This window comes from Lynx canadensis, chromosome E1 (assembly GCF_007474595.2).
Source record: "Lynx canadensis isolate LIC74 chromosome E1, mLynCan4.pri.v2, whole genome shotgun sequence".
Lineage (NCBI taxonomy): Eukaryota > Metazoa > Chordata > Mammalia > Carnivora > Felidae > Lynx > Lynx canadensis.
In genome coordinates this window covers 724,989-739,454 of record NC_044316.2, presented here as the reverse complement: position 1 = coordinate 739,454, position 14,466 = coordinate 724,989, and the positions used below count along the sequence as shown (strand labels likewise).

At 61.9% G+C, this 14,466-nt stretch overlaps 1 protein-coding gene across 6 annotated transcripts in view; it reads right to left on the bottom strand.

The window, feature by feature from the left end:
• Positions 1-1,203: 1,203 nt before the first annotated feature.
• Positions 1,204-14,466, bottom strand: part of KIAA0753 (KIAA0753 ortholog) — a 41,893-nt gene continuing 28,630 nt past the window's right edge. For 5 of the 6 annotated variants that reach the window (XM_030295363.1, XM_030295362.1, XM_030295366.1 and 2 more), the window contains 5 exons: positions 11,711-11,878; positions 10,798-10,879; positions 7,399-7,519; positions 6,769-6,993; positions 1,204-2,376 (listed from right to left, as the gene is read on the bottom strand). In XM_030295363.1, coding sequence (XP_030151223.1) covers positions 2,259-2,376; positions 6,769-6,993; positions 7,399-7,519; positions 10,798-10,879; positions 11,711-11,878 — 714 coding nt within the window. In that variant the 3' untranslated portion in view covers positions 1,204-2,258. Of the gene's footprint in view, positions 2,377-6,768; positions 6,994-7,398; positions 7,520-10,797; positions 10,880-11,710; positions 11,879-14,466 lie in introns of those variants that run through there. The other variant, XM_030295367.1, reaches the window with a different exon arrangement.

The window sequence follows — 14,466 nt, the reverse complement described above, 5'->3', positions numbered from 1 at the left end:
GGGGTGGGGAAAGACCCCCAGGGGGCAGGCAGGAGAGAGGGGGAGGGGAGGAGAAGGGGATCCGCCTGCCACTGCCTCTCTGTGATGTCTCTGGGGCCCAGGAAACCCTGAAAGTCCCCAACCCCGTCCTCAGCCCCTCCTGTCCCACTGGCGCCAAGGGCTTCAACTGAGACCCTCCTTGGCCTTCAGCCCCTCACCCGGAGAGAAGCCCTCAGGGACAAGAAAGACACCCTCGCCGCCTTCCCTCCCCCTTGCCTTCCCTCCCAGGTCCCGGTGCCGGCGCAGAGGGAGAACGCAGGACGCGTCTGCGGCCGCACACATCTGCTCTCAGATGTGGCGTCCCCCGTGCACCAGCCTCGGACGCGGGGTCTGCAGTTCAGCCGGTGGCGACCACGTCAGGCCACGTCAGGCTGACATATGGGACAGACCCTCTCCCCCCTGCCAGAACCTTTCCCGGGAAGGGGGCTTTCTCCTTGTGTGGACCTAAGAGAACCCACTGGGTGCCAAGTACGCGTGGGCGGAGGCCCCGCCCTCAGAGCAGACAGACCAGAGAGCCAAGTGCACATGCCGGGCACCCGGGCGCCAGGGACCCACGTCTCCACACACGGGGACACCGGCCACACGGGGGGAGTGCCAGCGGGCTGTGCGGCCGAGAGCCACACGCACGGGCCCAGAGAACCAGCACGGGGATCGGGTATGAGGCCTGGAGGCTGGGGTGCAGGGCCACCAACGGGGGACTCCCCGTCAACAGCTCCGCACCACTCGCCGGCGACCCCGGTGACTTCTGGCGGCTTATCCCTGCGTCTCTGGAGAAAGCTTCTCGGCGGAGACTCGCTGTGGGCCGAAGCTGTAACGCAGGCCCCACGTGGAGGCAGGGGGACGGCATTCCGGAACAAAGGGCAGTCTGGACCGGGCACCCCCTCGGACAGGGACACGGTGCCTGGGCTGCGCTGCCTGGGGCCGAGGAGGCAGAACACGCCTGAGCGAACTCTGGACACAGGATGTCGTGAGCACACAGCCCTGAACACAGGCACGGCCTCCCGTCCCTTCCCGCCCCGCCCCCCCCCCCCCCCCCCCCCCGCCCCGGTCTCCCGCACGGACGGGCAAGTACGTGAGGACGAGGAGACAGCGCAGGCCTGCCTGGGTTCCGTCAATCACATCTCTGTCCACGGGAAAAGGTGTGAACCATCTCAGACACGCCCGTCCTTTAAGATCCTGAGTTTATTTTACAAATCACAGCAAACGCTAGCACACAAACGACTCCAGCTACAGACGGCAGACGCCCCGCCAAGTGCACACGTGCCCCTCGCCTCGAAGACCTTCCAGTAACCTGGGAGCACTTTCCCTTCGGAAGCTGTGTCACATTTAGGAGCGTGTGCACACGAAACAAAGCCCAATTTTGCACAGGTCGCGTGACGGGGCAGGTGCACCGCTCCCCGAAACACGTGTACTTGGGAGAAAAGACCCAGACATGACGCCGTGCATGTCATGAAGACGCATGTTATCCTGGGCGCGAATCCTCCCCTCGGGTGGGTCCTCAGCAGGGCTCCGGTCGAGGAAAACTCACACACGTGCCTTTTCCGTTTCTGAAAAATCAGAGGCTTTCCTCTTGGTGAATCCTGACAGAGAGGGGAGGGGAGAGGAGAGGAGGGACGAGGGCACCGAGCGCCCCCCGCTCTCAGGTGTCTTCCTTTCTTGGGGGAGGGGGGGCGGGCAGCACATCCAGGCACGTCTGTCCTCCCACCCAGGCTGCTCGGTGGGTCTGGAGGCGGGGGAGGTGCGACCCCGCAGAAAGGACGTGAGCTGGGCGCCCTCCCGGCCCCTCAATTCAAGGTCTGCGTCCATACGCCCCCCCAGGGCGAGGCCGGGGACCACGAGGGGCTGAGAGCCAGAGGAGGTGCCGCACACGGGGACTGGCAGGCTCACGGCCGGGTGACGGGGGCTGACGGGGGGTGACGGGGGGTGACGGGAGCATCTCGACCCCGGGAGTGAAACACGTCTTCCACCACCTGCCAGGACGCTCGCGTCACCGGTATCTCAACAGAAAAACCACAGTTCGGAAAACACCGTCTCGTCAGGCGATTCACGGTTCCTGGGCACCGATGAACACCCACCGTCATCAACCACCGGCTCCACCGCCACGACGACGCGGAGACGCACGTCCTTCCTCTCCGAGGGCAGCGGTCCCGCCCGGAGGGACAGCCGAGGCCAAGGCCACCCGTGGGCCCCGGGGAGGAGGCCCGCCACAGAGACGGGCTTCAAGCGGCGGCCTCCAAGAACTCCGACGTGAACACGGCTTCCGCGTAGTCCTCACACGTGTCCTCCAGCTCCGCGGCCACGGCGCCCAGAGCCTCGTCCACCAGCTCGTCCGAGAAGCTAGAACACAAACCACGGCTGAAGGTGGCCGCCACGCGGGCCCCCGCCCCCCTCCCCCCCTCCCGGGCTGCTCCCTCCCCTGCTCACCCCTCCTCGTGCGCTCACCCGGAGTGGCTCACGTGCAAACTCGATCCCAAGGTGAGAGGCCCCCGCGGCCAGGACCGGACCGCGAGCGCGCCCTCCACACACGGACGCCGACACATCGCGCTCCGGACCCACCGACAGACCGCCCTCAGACCTGCCTCGTGCCCCGCCGGCGCCCGCTCGCAGCTCACCCTGAGCCTGGGAGCGTCCCTCGGCCTGCCTCTCGTGACCTTGCCATTTTCCAAACGGCAAGGCCCTCCTCTGGGGAGCGACCCCCAATCTGGGCTCCTCTGAGGTTTCTTCGCAGTCGCTCAGGTCATCTGCCTTTGGAACAAGGCCACAGAGGGGCCGCTGAGTCCCCTCAGTGCGTCCGTCCGTCTGTCTCGCCACTGACAGCGACTCTTCTCACCTTCGGTGAGGCCGCCGCTCCCCCCGGAAACCCCGGGAACGGCTGCACGATCGCAGGGGGCATCGAGACTTCTCCTCCCACGTGCCCGAGTCAGCCGGCCGGCCGGGCGCACAACGGCCGCGCTGTGACGCGGAGACCTCCCTACGCGGTCCTTCCTTCGCTCGCTCCCGTGTGGACGCGGCCCCGCACGCTCGAACCCGGCACTTCCCGAGGCTCAGCGCCCCGCGCCGGCCAGAGCACCCGTCAGGCTGGCTGCGTCCCCTGGACGGCCCCGAGCTCGGACCCCCCCTCCCGGCACGTCCTTCAGGCTCGCGGCCTCAGCCCAAAGGGGCCCCGGCAGCCCGGCCGGCAGAAGGGCGCTCGGAGCCGCGTGCTCGGCGCTGCTGGAGGCAATTCTGACACACCCGAGCTCCTCCTCCTGAGACGCTGTTCTCTGTCCGTTCGCTCTCCTTCCTTGCCTGCCTCCGATCTCGGGGGGTCTTTCACTTACGTTTCGTCCTGGCCGCTAGCCTGGACGTCACGCACGCCACGCTTCCCTTACCGGCAGTCCCGGACCTCAGCGCCGCCCCTGACCTCCGGCCAGCCCGACCGCGGACGTTCCAACGGTTTTCCCAGACAAACCGTGGGCCTCGGAGCAGCGCGGACGCTCCGTGGGGTGCTCGTCCGCACGCGCACCCGGGGAGACACGTTCGCTGTCTCCCGCAGATGACGTTCACTTCCCCGCACGCTGACCTCGGACACCTCCGTGGCTCCCGTGTGGCCCATCTCTCTTCCGGGACCGCTTCTGACCGGCCCGAACCACACCCGTTTCCCGTTTCCCACGGCGAACGTGTCCCGGTGAACGTTCTTGGGGGGGCCTCCGCCGGCTTCTCCGGGACCCCGGGCCCCTCCGTGTCGGCCAGCAGCTTCCGGAAGCCTTCCCGCACGCGTGCTTCCCTCTCAACGTAGCTTGTGTCCTGAGTTATCCTGAGCGAGCCGAGGGCACGAGCGACCGCTGCGTTTACCCTGCCGTGCTTCCTACGTCCGTCCGTCACAAACCCGCCCAAACTCCCACAGACACACAAAGGCGCTCTCAGGAGGTCGGACGCCCGAGCTCCCGGCCGGCTCCTTGCTTCCCGCCTTTGCGCCCCATGTGCTCCCGTCCTCCCTCCACCAGGCCAGCCGCTCGCCGTGTGTGCTGAAAAGCTCCCCCCGGGGAACCAGCCTTCCCCTTTTCTCTGGAGGCCCCTCGCTGGAGCTCATCTCCCCCGGTCCGCCCCTTGCTGGTGCACACGCCCTCCGCTAGCTCAGTCACGAACGGAAACCAAGTTCTTGGACCCTGCGCGTCCCGGAACGCGCCTTCCTTCTGCCCACAGACGCCTCAGGCGAGCACAGAGTTCGGGGTTCTGATACCTCGTAGCCATTCTTTTTCTGACGCTGGAAGGGGCCCGATGAACCCTCTGGAACCTTCTGTGCTCCTCACACGCCTTTCCACGGCGACGCCCTGACGTGCCTTCTGCTGTGTGCGCACACACCTCACCCACACACCACGACAGGCCCTGTCCTCACAGCCGGGAGCTCCCGCCGTCAGACGAACGTCTGTGTCCCTGCGAGGTAAGTAAGCCGAAGCCTCGGCCCCGGGGGCGGACGGGCACTCAGGCCCCCAAGGACGGCTGCCGCGGGTCCAGAAAGCAGGTCGCCGACACCCTCCGCACGCGGCCCTGCCGCTGAAGCCACGGTCTGCGGCCCACCTCCCGACACCTGAGTTGGAATTCCTGGACAATCCTCTAATGTGTAAGATCTTTTCTTGCCTTTTTATTCTCCTCCAAAGATGAGGCTTTTTCTTTGAAGCTTTCCAGTGAATTCACTACATTCATGACGTTTTTAATTGCTGATATTTTTACTCTCCAGAAACCTCTTTTCTCGGGTATCCATTCGTTCCCTGGCATGACCGTTCCCTTCGCTTCTCTGGGATGTGACTCTGGGCGCGTGGTGTGGAGGCCGCCGCCTCCTCCTCCTCCTCCTCCTCCTCCTCCTCAGGCTGCACGGGGCAGTGGCCCAGGCCCTGGCGTAAGCTGCCCGTCTGGTCACAGCTCTGTGGCGCTGGGGGCGGGGCCTCCGCGCAGGCCTGGCGCCCTCGTCCTTGGTCCCAGCGCTGGGCTCCCTCGTCGGTTCTTTCCTGTTTGCCGTCCTTTACGGTTTTATGCCTTTCACGTGGTCGCCCGGTGACGTGGCGCCAGGCCACGGATTCAGGAAGGAGATAAACACACGGCTCCCACCCGCCCTCTCCCCACAAGTCTCCGCGGCCGCTGGTGAGTCTGCTTCCCCTGAGAGCGTCCCGGCCCGGGCCCCCTCCGGCCAGCACGCTACTGACACCCAACCCGTGTCACCTGCTCCCTCTCGTCACGGGAGCAGCACGTTTCTTCGGGCGTGAGGAGGGTGGACATGTTACAAGCAAGAGAAGGGCCGAGCTCGCTCCCCTCCCCCGAGAGGCTACCGGACGGAGCCGGCCGTCCTGACAGATCCACCAAGGCCCGGTCAGCACGGGCCTGTCCTTGGGAGCGCCTGCCCGAGGAACAAAGCCCAGAGACAACAGAGAGCCGGAACGTTCGACGCACGGTGACCTGAGGGTCAAGGGCACCAGGGGAGACGTGTACAAATCATTCCTTCCACGCTCAGGCGGCGCTGCCCTATGTCCGGAGAATGATGAACGAAATGCGCCTCGAACCACGGGACGGGTCCGTCTTCCCCGGCTTGTTGTGGATTCCCCATACGCCGTCAGCCTCACGAGCCCTGGCAGCTTTGGGGACACGGCGCGCCAGTGAACACGAGGACCCGCGGCGGCCTCCCCTCCTCCCCAGAAAGTAAATGAGCGAAGGTCTCCACGCTCTGGACGGCTCCGCGTCAAGGGAGGTCTTGGCACCTCAGGGTAAGCCTGAGGGGCCAAACACAACTGGTCATCCCCGATCCCACGCAAGAGCCCGCCGCGACGGGAGACGGACGCAAAAGTCTCCAAGCAGAGAAAGGATGGAAGAGCGGAGGGGAGACGGCCACCACCTGGGGAGGACAGAAGGCAGGTGGCGGAATCGGAAGGAAGAGGAAGCCGGAGGGTCTGAGGAGAGCGATGCCAGGGAAACGCGAGCTGGCCGTCCCGCCGGAGGGGACCCCTGGCAGGTCCAAGCCCTGCGAACGACGGGGGCGGGCGGAGGCGAGGGGCTGGGAGCCGGTGAGTGTGCGAGTGTGCGGGAAGGCCGGGAAGTGCGCAAAACAATCAGCAGGTGAAAGGGGCACCAACTCCCCCAGCCTGAACCCGCCCAAGAAAGCGCAGGCCACAGCTCGGCACCCGCTCAACGGCGGCGGGCCACAGGTGTGCAAGCAGCGACGCCGAGAAGGAATCTCATCTGGGGCTGCATTTAAAAGGAGCGGATTCAGGGGCGCCCGGGGGTCTCAGTCGGTTGAGCGTCCGACTTGGGCTCAGGTCGTGATCTCACAGCTTGTGGGTTCGAGCCCCACGTCGGGCTCTGTGCCGACAGCTCGGAGCCTGGAGCCTGCTTTGGATTCTGTGTCTCCCTCTCTCTCTCTGCCCCTCTCCCACTCGTGCTGTGTCTCTCTCTTATAAGTAAATAAACCTTAAATAAGTAAACAAATAAAAAACGAAAATTTGGATTTATACGTCTTTTGATGAACCATTTGAATACCGGAAAAGCCTCCGTCCTCAAGTACTCCAGCAGCCCCACCTGCGACCTCTGCGCTCCTGACCGTCTCCTGCCTGGTGGCGTTCTGTGTCCCGTCACTGACCTGACGGGACGCCGTCTCCCCCACCCAAATAGGCGGCGAGCAGAGGAAGCCCTCCGCCAGCCTCTCTGTGAGCTGAGGCGCGGCACCCGCTCCCCACGCGGAGGCCGTGATGCTGTACTGACCTCTCGGCCATCAGCCAGGGGTTGAAGGCGCCCACGGCCTCGTGCGCGGTCAAGCGGAGATACTGCTCGAAGCGGCTGCAGGAGTCGCGGATGCTGCGTCGCATGCCCGGGGGCACCAGGAGGGCGGTGCGGCCTTCCTGCCGCAGAGACTCTTCCGGAAGGGGCGGAAGGGGAGCCTCCCTCTTCTCAGACTCCTCGCCAGCGTCCACACTTGCATCCAGGGAGCTGAGGGGACAGGTGGTGAGCTCAGATGGCCCACGAGCAACAGCGTGCCGTTCCTCCCACCCGACGAGCCAGGGCTAGTCTTTCTCTCTCCCCCTGAGCAAAGCCAACACCCCAGCGGCCCCCGACGCCCGCCCCGTGTGGGCATCGCTGTCCCGCACGCCACGGGGCTCTGGGGGCAGGTGTGCCACGGGATCCGCACAGCCGGGCGGTGCCACCCCCTGTAAACACTGCCTCCGGCACGGCGCTCACCAGCCCGTCTTACGGCCTCACCGCTTCACCAGGCCTCCCTGGAGCTCGGCGAGATTGGGCCCCAGGCCCCGAGAAAGGATTTCCTCGTCTTGAGGGAAGCAACGGACTCAGGCGTCTCACAGCACCGGAGGCCGAAGCAGCCTGGGCACCACTTACTTGCCATCGCGAGGTCTTTCCAACACGATGCTCGCGCCCGGGTCTTTGCGCGCGGGGCTCTTTGTGGTCCCGACTGGATGAGGAGAGAGAGGCCTTTCACCTACCGCCGGGAGCGTCTGCTCTAGAAGAGAGGCACACAGCGGCCGCAGATAAACACCAGCCCACGGGCCCTAGAGCCGCCCCAGCGGCCAGCCCGTGAGGACGCCGCTCGCACCTCTCCCAGCCTGGCGGCCGGCAGTGCAAACTCGCTTGTTTTCAAGGAAAAGGTGAATTTAAAGGCACGACGAGGAATCAGTTTTAAGAAACCACGGGCTCCTGGGGCGCCTGGCTGGCTCAGTCAGTCAAACGTCCGACTCTTGATTTCAGCTCAGATCGTGATCTCAAGGTTCGTGAGTTCGAGCCCTGGGTGGGGCTCTGTGCTGTCGGCTCAGAGGCTGCTTGGGATTCTCCCTCTCCTTCTCTCTGCCCCTCCCCACCCCCTGTCAAAATAAGTAAACGTTAAAAAAAAAAAAAAAAGAAAAGAAAAGAAAGGAAACCACGAGCTCTTCTGGAAGCATCCGTGACCTCTGAGGACACTCCGGGAAATGGTGGGTGCCAGGCTCTGTGGGTGCTAATTAGGTCCGGCCTCCTGTTCGAGGAGTCTGAAGGGGTCGGGGTCGTTTTTTAACCTTTAAAGGGTTTCATTACGGGGGAGGGAAAAAAGCAGTTACATCTCAACCCTGACTCGTCCCCGGGATGAGTCTTTTGCTGGCAGAAACCTGCACGACGACGGTGAGTGTGCGAGCCCAACTGCACTGCGGGCTTGGCGGCTCCCGTGAGCGGTGGGTTATTTATAAACTCAAACGAATCAAATGCAGTTCGGGCACAGAAGAGAACGTGTCCTCAGGCAAGGAGCGTCCGTGAGTCCAACCACTTCCCCCGATCCACACGAATGTGCCTGCGATTCCCACATCAGTCGGTTTCTGTAAACATACGACTAAAAACGGTTTTCGATTTTTCACACACCGAAGAGAGAAGATACGGGAGTAGACACCGCACTCTGCAAAAGCCAGCTCTAAATTTGGTTTTGTGGTGCAACTGAGCACAGCGCCAGACTGACCAGAAACAGGATTCTCACTGGGATGCAAGCATCCATACCCTGATCTCGGCTCTCAGGGTCCCACAGAGCGCACTGGAAGCCATGCGGTCATCAACGTGACTGGTGATTTAAAGTGTCCCTGAGAAAGGAACGCGGAGCCCTTGATAAGCCGGGCTTCTGCACGAGGCAGTCCCGCTTCGGGGCCAGGGGCCCAACCACGGGGCAACCCCTGCCCCTCCTGTGCCTCTTCTGCTCCCACACGGCGGACTCGCTAATAAGCAGTGGCTGGGAGGTCCCCCTGCGAGGTCCGCGCTAGGTGTGCGTGGCAGGACGCACAGGGAGGAGGATAAACTCTGGCCCCAAGAATCCGCGGCTCAGCCGGAAGAGGAGATCGGCTCGCAGGTGAGGGAGCACGGGTGGGGTCGCATGACCCCCACTTCCCGAGCGTCCCCTGTCCCCTGCCCTGTGACGGTGACGGGGGTTTGGAGGGCAGACACTGCCACAAGCGGAGAGCCGAGCCTGGACAGTCACAGACAACGCAAAAGGACCAAGTCAGCACCATGTTTGGACAGCTCGTCTTTCTGCCAAAACTCGACATGCCACACGCTCGGTCCAGGCTGACGCCCCCCGGGCTCCCGTTCCGGAAGCTGCAGGGACTCGGCTCTGCGGCGAGCCTCCCACCCCGACATGCGGCGTTCACTGCCCGTGCGACAGCGCTTCCCCGCATCCAAGAGGGGGACAGCCACTGCTACGAAGCGCGCGTAAGTATAATTCTCAGAGGTGAACAGAAGAGCGGACGCCTTCCCAGCGACCGGCACGAGAACAAAGGGACCTTTCCCTCTGCACACGTCACAGGCACTTTTCTTCAGGGCAGATCGCCGACCTACACACACGAGCTAAAACCGCACAGCTTCTAGAAGGAAACGAGGTTCTCTTCTCAACTTGGGAACAGGCAAAGATTTCCTAGATCAGAAACGGAAAATCTATACAAGAAAAATCCGATGTTAGACTTTTCAAAATTAAAGATATTTGCCTATAGAGAAATACATTTGAGAAAATACATAGGTGAGCAAAACACAGAAAATGTCTGCAAACGTCTGTGGAGACTCGTGGCTGCCGGAGAAGGGGAAGCAAGACAAAACAATTTTTAAATGCACAAAACATCTGGACACCTCACGAAACAAGATATACCAGTAGCTAATATCAATAAAAATCACTATTCGTCAAGGATCTGTGAAATTAAAGCCACAATGGGACATCAGCATGTGTCCATTAAAGCGGCTACAATTAAAGACCGCAAACATGCAGGGGCGCCTGGGTGGCGCAGTCGGTTAAGCGTCCGACTTCAGCCAGGTCACGATCTCACGGTCCGTGAGTTCGAGCCCCGCGTCAGGCTCTGGGCTGATGGCTCGGAGCCTGGAGCCTGTTTCCGATTCTGTGTCTCCCTCTCTCTCTGCCCCTCCCCCGTTCATGCTCTCTCTCTGTCCCAAAAATAAATAAACGTTGAAAAAAAAAAAAAAAACTTAAAGACCGCAAACATGCAACACAGGACAGCGCCTCAGGGAAAGACTTGGCAGTTTTTTACAAAGTTAAACACATACCCAGCCCCATCACCTGGCAAGTCCGCTCAGGTGTTTATCCAAGAGAAGTAAAAACTTACGTGAGCACAAACTATCCATAAATATACTCGCAGTACATGGGATCCCCCGTGGACAAGAACACACGAGAGCATGTCCACAGGGGACCGTCGTGGACAAGAGCATGCACACACACGGGACCCCCCCCCCTCCCGTGGACAAGAGCACACACACACACACACACAGCATCCCCTGTTTGTGAAAATTCTAGAACTGACAACCTAGCCTGCAGTGCAAACAACACATTGGGTCCCGGGGTGGGGGTGCCGACTGGAGAGGAGCACGGGGACCCTTCCAAGGTGACACGGTGGCCCGAATTCTGACAGGAATTTGGGTAACAAGGGCATATCCATTTGTCAAAACCCATCCAATGACACAACTAAGATCTGTGCTTTTTATTACACGTAAATTTTATCTCAAAAGGAAAAAAGTCTGTAAAGACCCACGAAATCCTAGCTGCTGAGACACACGTTGCAACATTCAGGACCGTGCCTGCCGGTGCCCGGAACTTTCTCTGGAACGTGTATCCAAAAACGGGACGGACGGACGGACGGACGAAGAGCAGACACCATAAAACGAATGGAGGCTAGAAGGTGGCAGGTACGCGCGTGTCCACTGCCAAGGCTTTTCAACTTTCCTGCATGTTTGAAATTGTTTAGAACACAATGTGGGGGGGACACTCACCACTCTTCCCTTCCTGCATCCACAGACGGGGATCAGCATATACAATTTCATTGTATCTTCGGCGAACCATCTCCTGGTATTTCTTCAAGAAAAAAAAAAAAAGTTTAAGTTACGAGAAGAGATTAGTTTCATCACAAAGCAGGTGTCATGGTTCAGCAGGCCCCACCGATACAGACACGGCCAGAAATGGGCATGTGCCTGGCCAGGAAGCGAGTCAAGTTCACGAGGCAAAGTCTAAAAGGAAACGAAGCGGTTAACCTGACGGATGGAGACCAGCGAGAACTCACTGGCAAGAGGGAGGCGTTCCGCCTGCCGCTAACTCCTGAGCCCCCAAAACCCGGGCCGTGTGCATCAGCAGTCTTCCCTGATGTGCAGTTAGGTCCACGCGAGTCTACAGACAGCCACGCTGGACACGGCAGGTCCCCACGTTACCCCCGAGAAGGGAAGTCGGTTCCGTGATCACTAAGTTTCTACTTAGGGGCAAATCCAGGATGCAGGCAGGAGGCAATGATGCTGTGGGGGTCCCGAGCCCCCGGGGGACTGTACCGGCCGCGGCCACACCACTCCCAGCCTCGCTGTGGGTCAGCGCCCTGCTCTGGACCGTCCAGGGCCCGGGCTGGCTGATGTCTGGGGCTAAAACCCCAAGAGAAAAGAGTCCCAAAGCAGAGCCCCAGATGCTAAGCAAGGAAGGATGGTGTGATGTGTGGGGAGACCACACTCGGGGCCGGAGGAGTCGAGGGGCGCAGACTCTGGTCCCTGTGGTTCTCCAGCTGTCCATCGGGGGCACCGCACGTCACTTCCTGAGTTCCGTGCCGGGAGGGCACTGACACTTCAACCCCACTGTACCCGAATCACCTGACCCCGGGCCCTACACTTGGCTGCAGGTGAGCTGGGGGGCGGCCCCTGACCTCACCTCCATCTCCTCCATGCGCAGCATCATGGTGTCCAGAAACGGGCTGTCCCTGCCGCCTGCCCCGGGGGCCCGGGCTTGCGACGCCAAGACGTCACAGCGGAGCGCGGTGCCTTCCAGACAGTCGCCCTGCTGGCGGAGGCTGCCGGGCCCCGCGTCCGCGGCCACAGCCTACGAAGCAAAGGAGGGGCGGAGAGGCGATGAGAACCAGTGGGCCACAGGGAAGCAGCCCCGCAGCGCGTCCACGCCACCACCCCCCCCCCGCCCCTCCCGTGGCCACGCGCCCGAAGCCGTCACGTCCACACAGTCTCCGCCACCGCCATTCGGACGGCCGCACTGGCCAATCACCGTGCTCGCCGTCGACGACAAGGCTCGGGGTCACCGCCCCTGCCGGTCTGGAAACAAACGCCTTCCCTGCGCTACACCCAGACACGGCTGGTGTCTCGCGTGTCCTGTCCCGGAACACGGACCTACACGGATCTATTCCCTTCTGGTTCAACGCTCCCGTGACAGGTTCGCGACAGGTTCGCGACACCACGAGGGTCCTCATCCTGCGCCACGGGCCTGTGAGAGCTTGCCTGGCGCCTCCCGCCCTGCGTGCGCGCCCCAGTAGGCGGAGCGCCGCTGCGTGCGCGCCCTTGACTCTCACGTACGGCTGGAACATAGAAGGTCGGCCGGAAATGATAGCGTCGGGCCCTGGACGGGACACTTCCGGGGCTGCGGACCCTGGCTCGACCCACAGGACGCGTATGCACCGTGGTCGAGCCCCCTGCGCCTCCCTCTCACCCTCGTCCGCCCTGCGGAAACACACGTCCGGCCTCAGAGCTAGCAGGGTGGGGCGCGCACGTGTGCCCGGGGACATGCGGGGAACAGTTCCCGCCAGGGAATCTGAAAACCTTCCAACAGATCACAGGGGGAAATGTATCAACGGCCAATAAAGACAGAAGGAAATGCCCAACCTTAAAATCATGTACAATCAGGTGAGTAAGCAATACAATAAAATTACAAAAACTCTAGAGAAAACGAACCCAGGAACTCAGGTCTCCTTCATGGAGATGCGTTTGCACATGTAGCCCTTTTCCTCTGTAAGGACCGTGAATCAAGGATACCGTGTGTGGGGGCACCCGGGTGGCTCGTCAGACTCTTGATTTGAGTTCAGGTCTTGATCTCACGGTTCGTGACTTTGAGCCTCGCGTCGGGCTCCGTGTCTCCCTCTTTGTCTCTCCCCCTTCCCTGCTCATGCTGTCTCGCTCAAAAATAAATATCAAAACAAAAATTAAGAAAAAGAAAAAAGAATACCGCGTGCCCTCAAAAATGATAAGGACGCTGACTGTGCCCTGATGTGGAGGCACCGCCCCAAGGTGAAGAAGCCAGGTACAGAACAGCATACGGTGCTCGTTAGCTGGGTGGTCTAACCTCTTACACTTCTGCCAAAGCGTGTGAATCTTTAGGCAAGTGCATTTCAACTTCCGATTGGGAAACAAAAAACAAAGAACAACTTGTGCATTCTGGAACACCCACTCCGGGCGCTCAGTGGGTGACCAGAGCGGCAGCAGACGGACGCACGACGCCAGCGCCTCCGCGAGCTCTTTCCTGGCGTCGGAGGTGGTCGCGTCCACCAGGAAACCCGTCAGGGTTGTATTTCACTGGGGGGGGTGCCACCGGTGAAGGTCTTCTCCGCTCTAGGATGGGCCTTCTGTTGGTTCGTGTCGCGGGCCCCACGGGTTCTCTACGACTTAACACGGAAAACGAGACTTCCTACAGACAGCGTCGTGCCAGCTTCGATGAGGTTTCCTGCTCGTTCTGCCCCGTCATTTACACACACAGACTCCGGGGTGCCGCGGGGGGCGGTCTGCGTGGCGCCGACGTCTAACCCCGAGCACAACTACCCCGCGTGGCTCTAACGGCCACGTCGCACCCACAGAGCAATTCTCAAGCGCCAGGCCGGCCCGCTTGCCACGCGCGGACTCGCCAACAGCGCAGGGGGTCACTCGGGACACCTCCCGGGTCAGGCGTTCTGCCGGGAAGGGAGCGGCACGTGGAGGCCACGCTGCAACGAGGCACGGCCGGTGGGCGCGAGCTAAACGCAGGGCTTCCTCTTCCGCTCGGCGCAGCCTCACCTCACACGCGCCTCTGTCACCAAACGCCGGGGCGGTAAAATGACGGTTGAAGGGGCACCTGGGTGGCTCAGTCGGTTAAGCATCCGACTTCGCTCAGGTCATGATCTCGCGGTCCGTGAGTTCGAGCCCCGCATCAGGCTCTGTGCTGACAGCTCAGAGCCTGCAGCCTGCTTCACATTCTGTGTTTCCCTCTCTCTCTGACCCTCCCCCATTCATGCTGTCTCTCCCTGTCTCAAAATAAATAAACGTTAAAAAAAAAAAAAAAAAATGACGGTTGTGAAGATCGGGCGGTGGCGGCGCGGCAGGGAGGCCCCCGCCCGGCCCCCAGAGCACACCTGCCGTGCCCTCGTCGGCCCCGAGCACGCGCGGCGGGAGCTGCCGGCCGGCGCCCAGGCCCACACAGACTCGGCGGACCGCCGGCGGCGCCCACCTGACGGCCCGAGCCCAGGCAGGGCAGGAACGGTCCCACGAACGCGGGACACAAGTCCCCCGGAGGACCGCACTACCCCATGACGTGCTCTCTGTCGTCGATACGGTACCTCCTTCTCCCCGGCCCGCTCTTTCCCCGAGCTAGGCCAGACCCCGGTCGTTACCAGGCGCTCGACATGCTCTCGCCTGACAGCACGCGCCGGGCCCTCC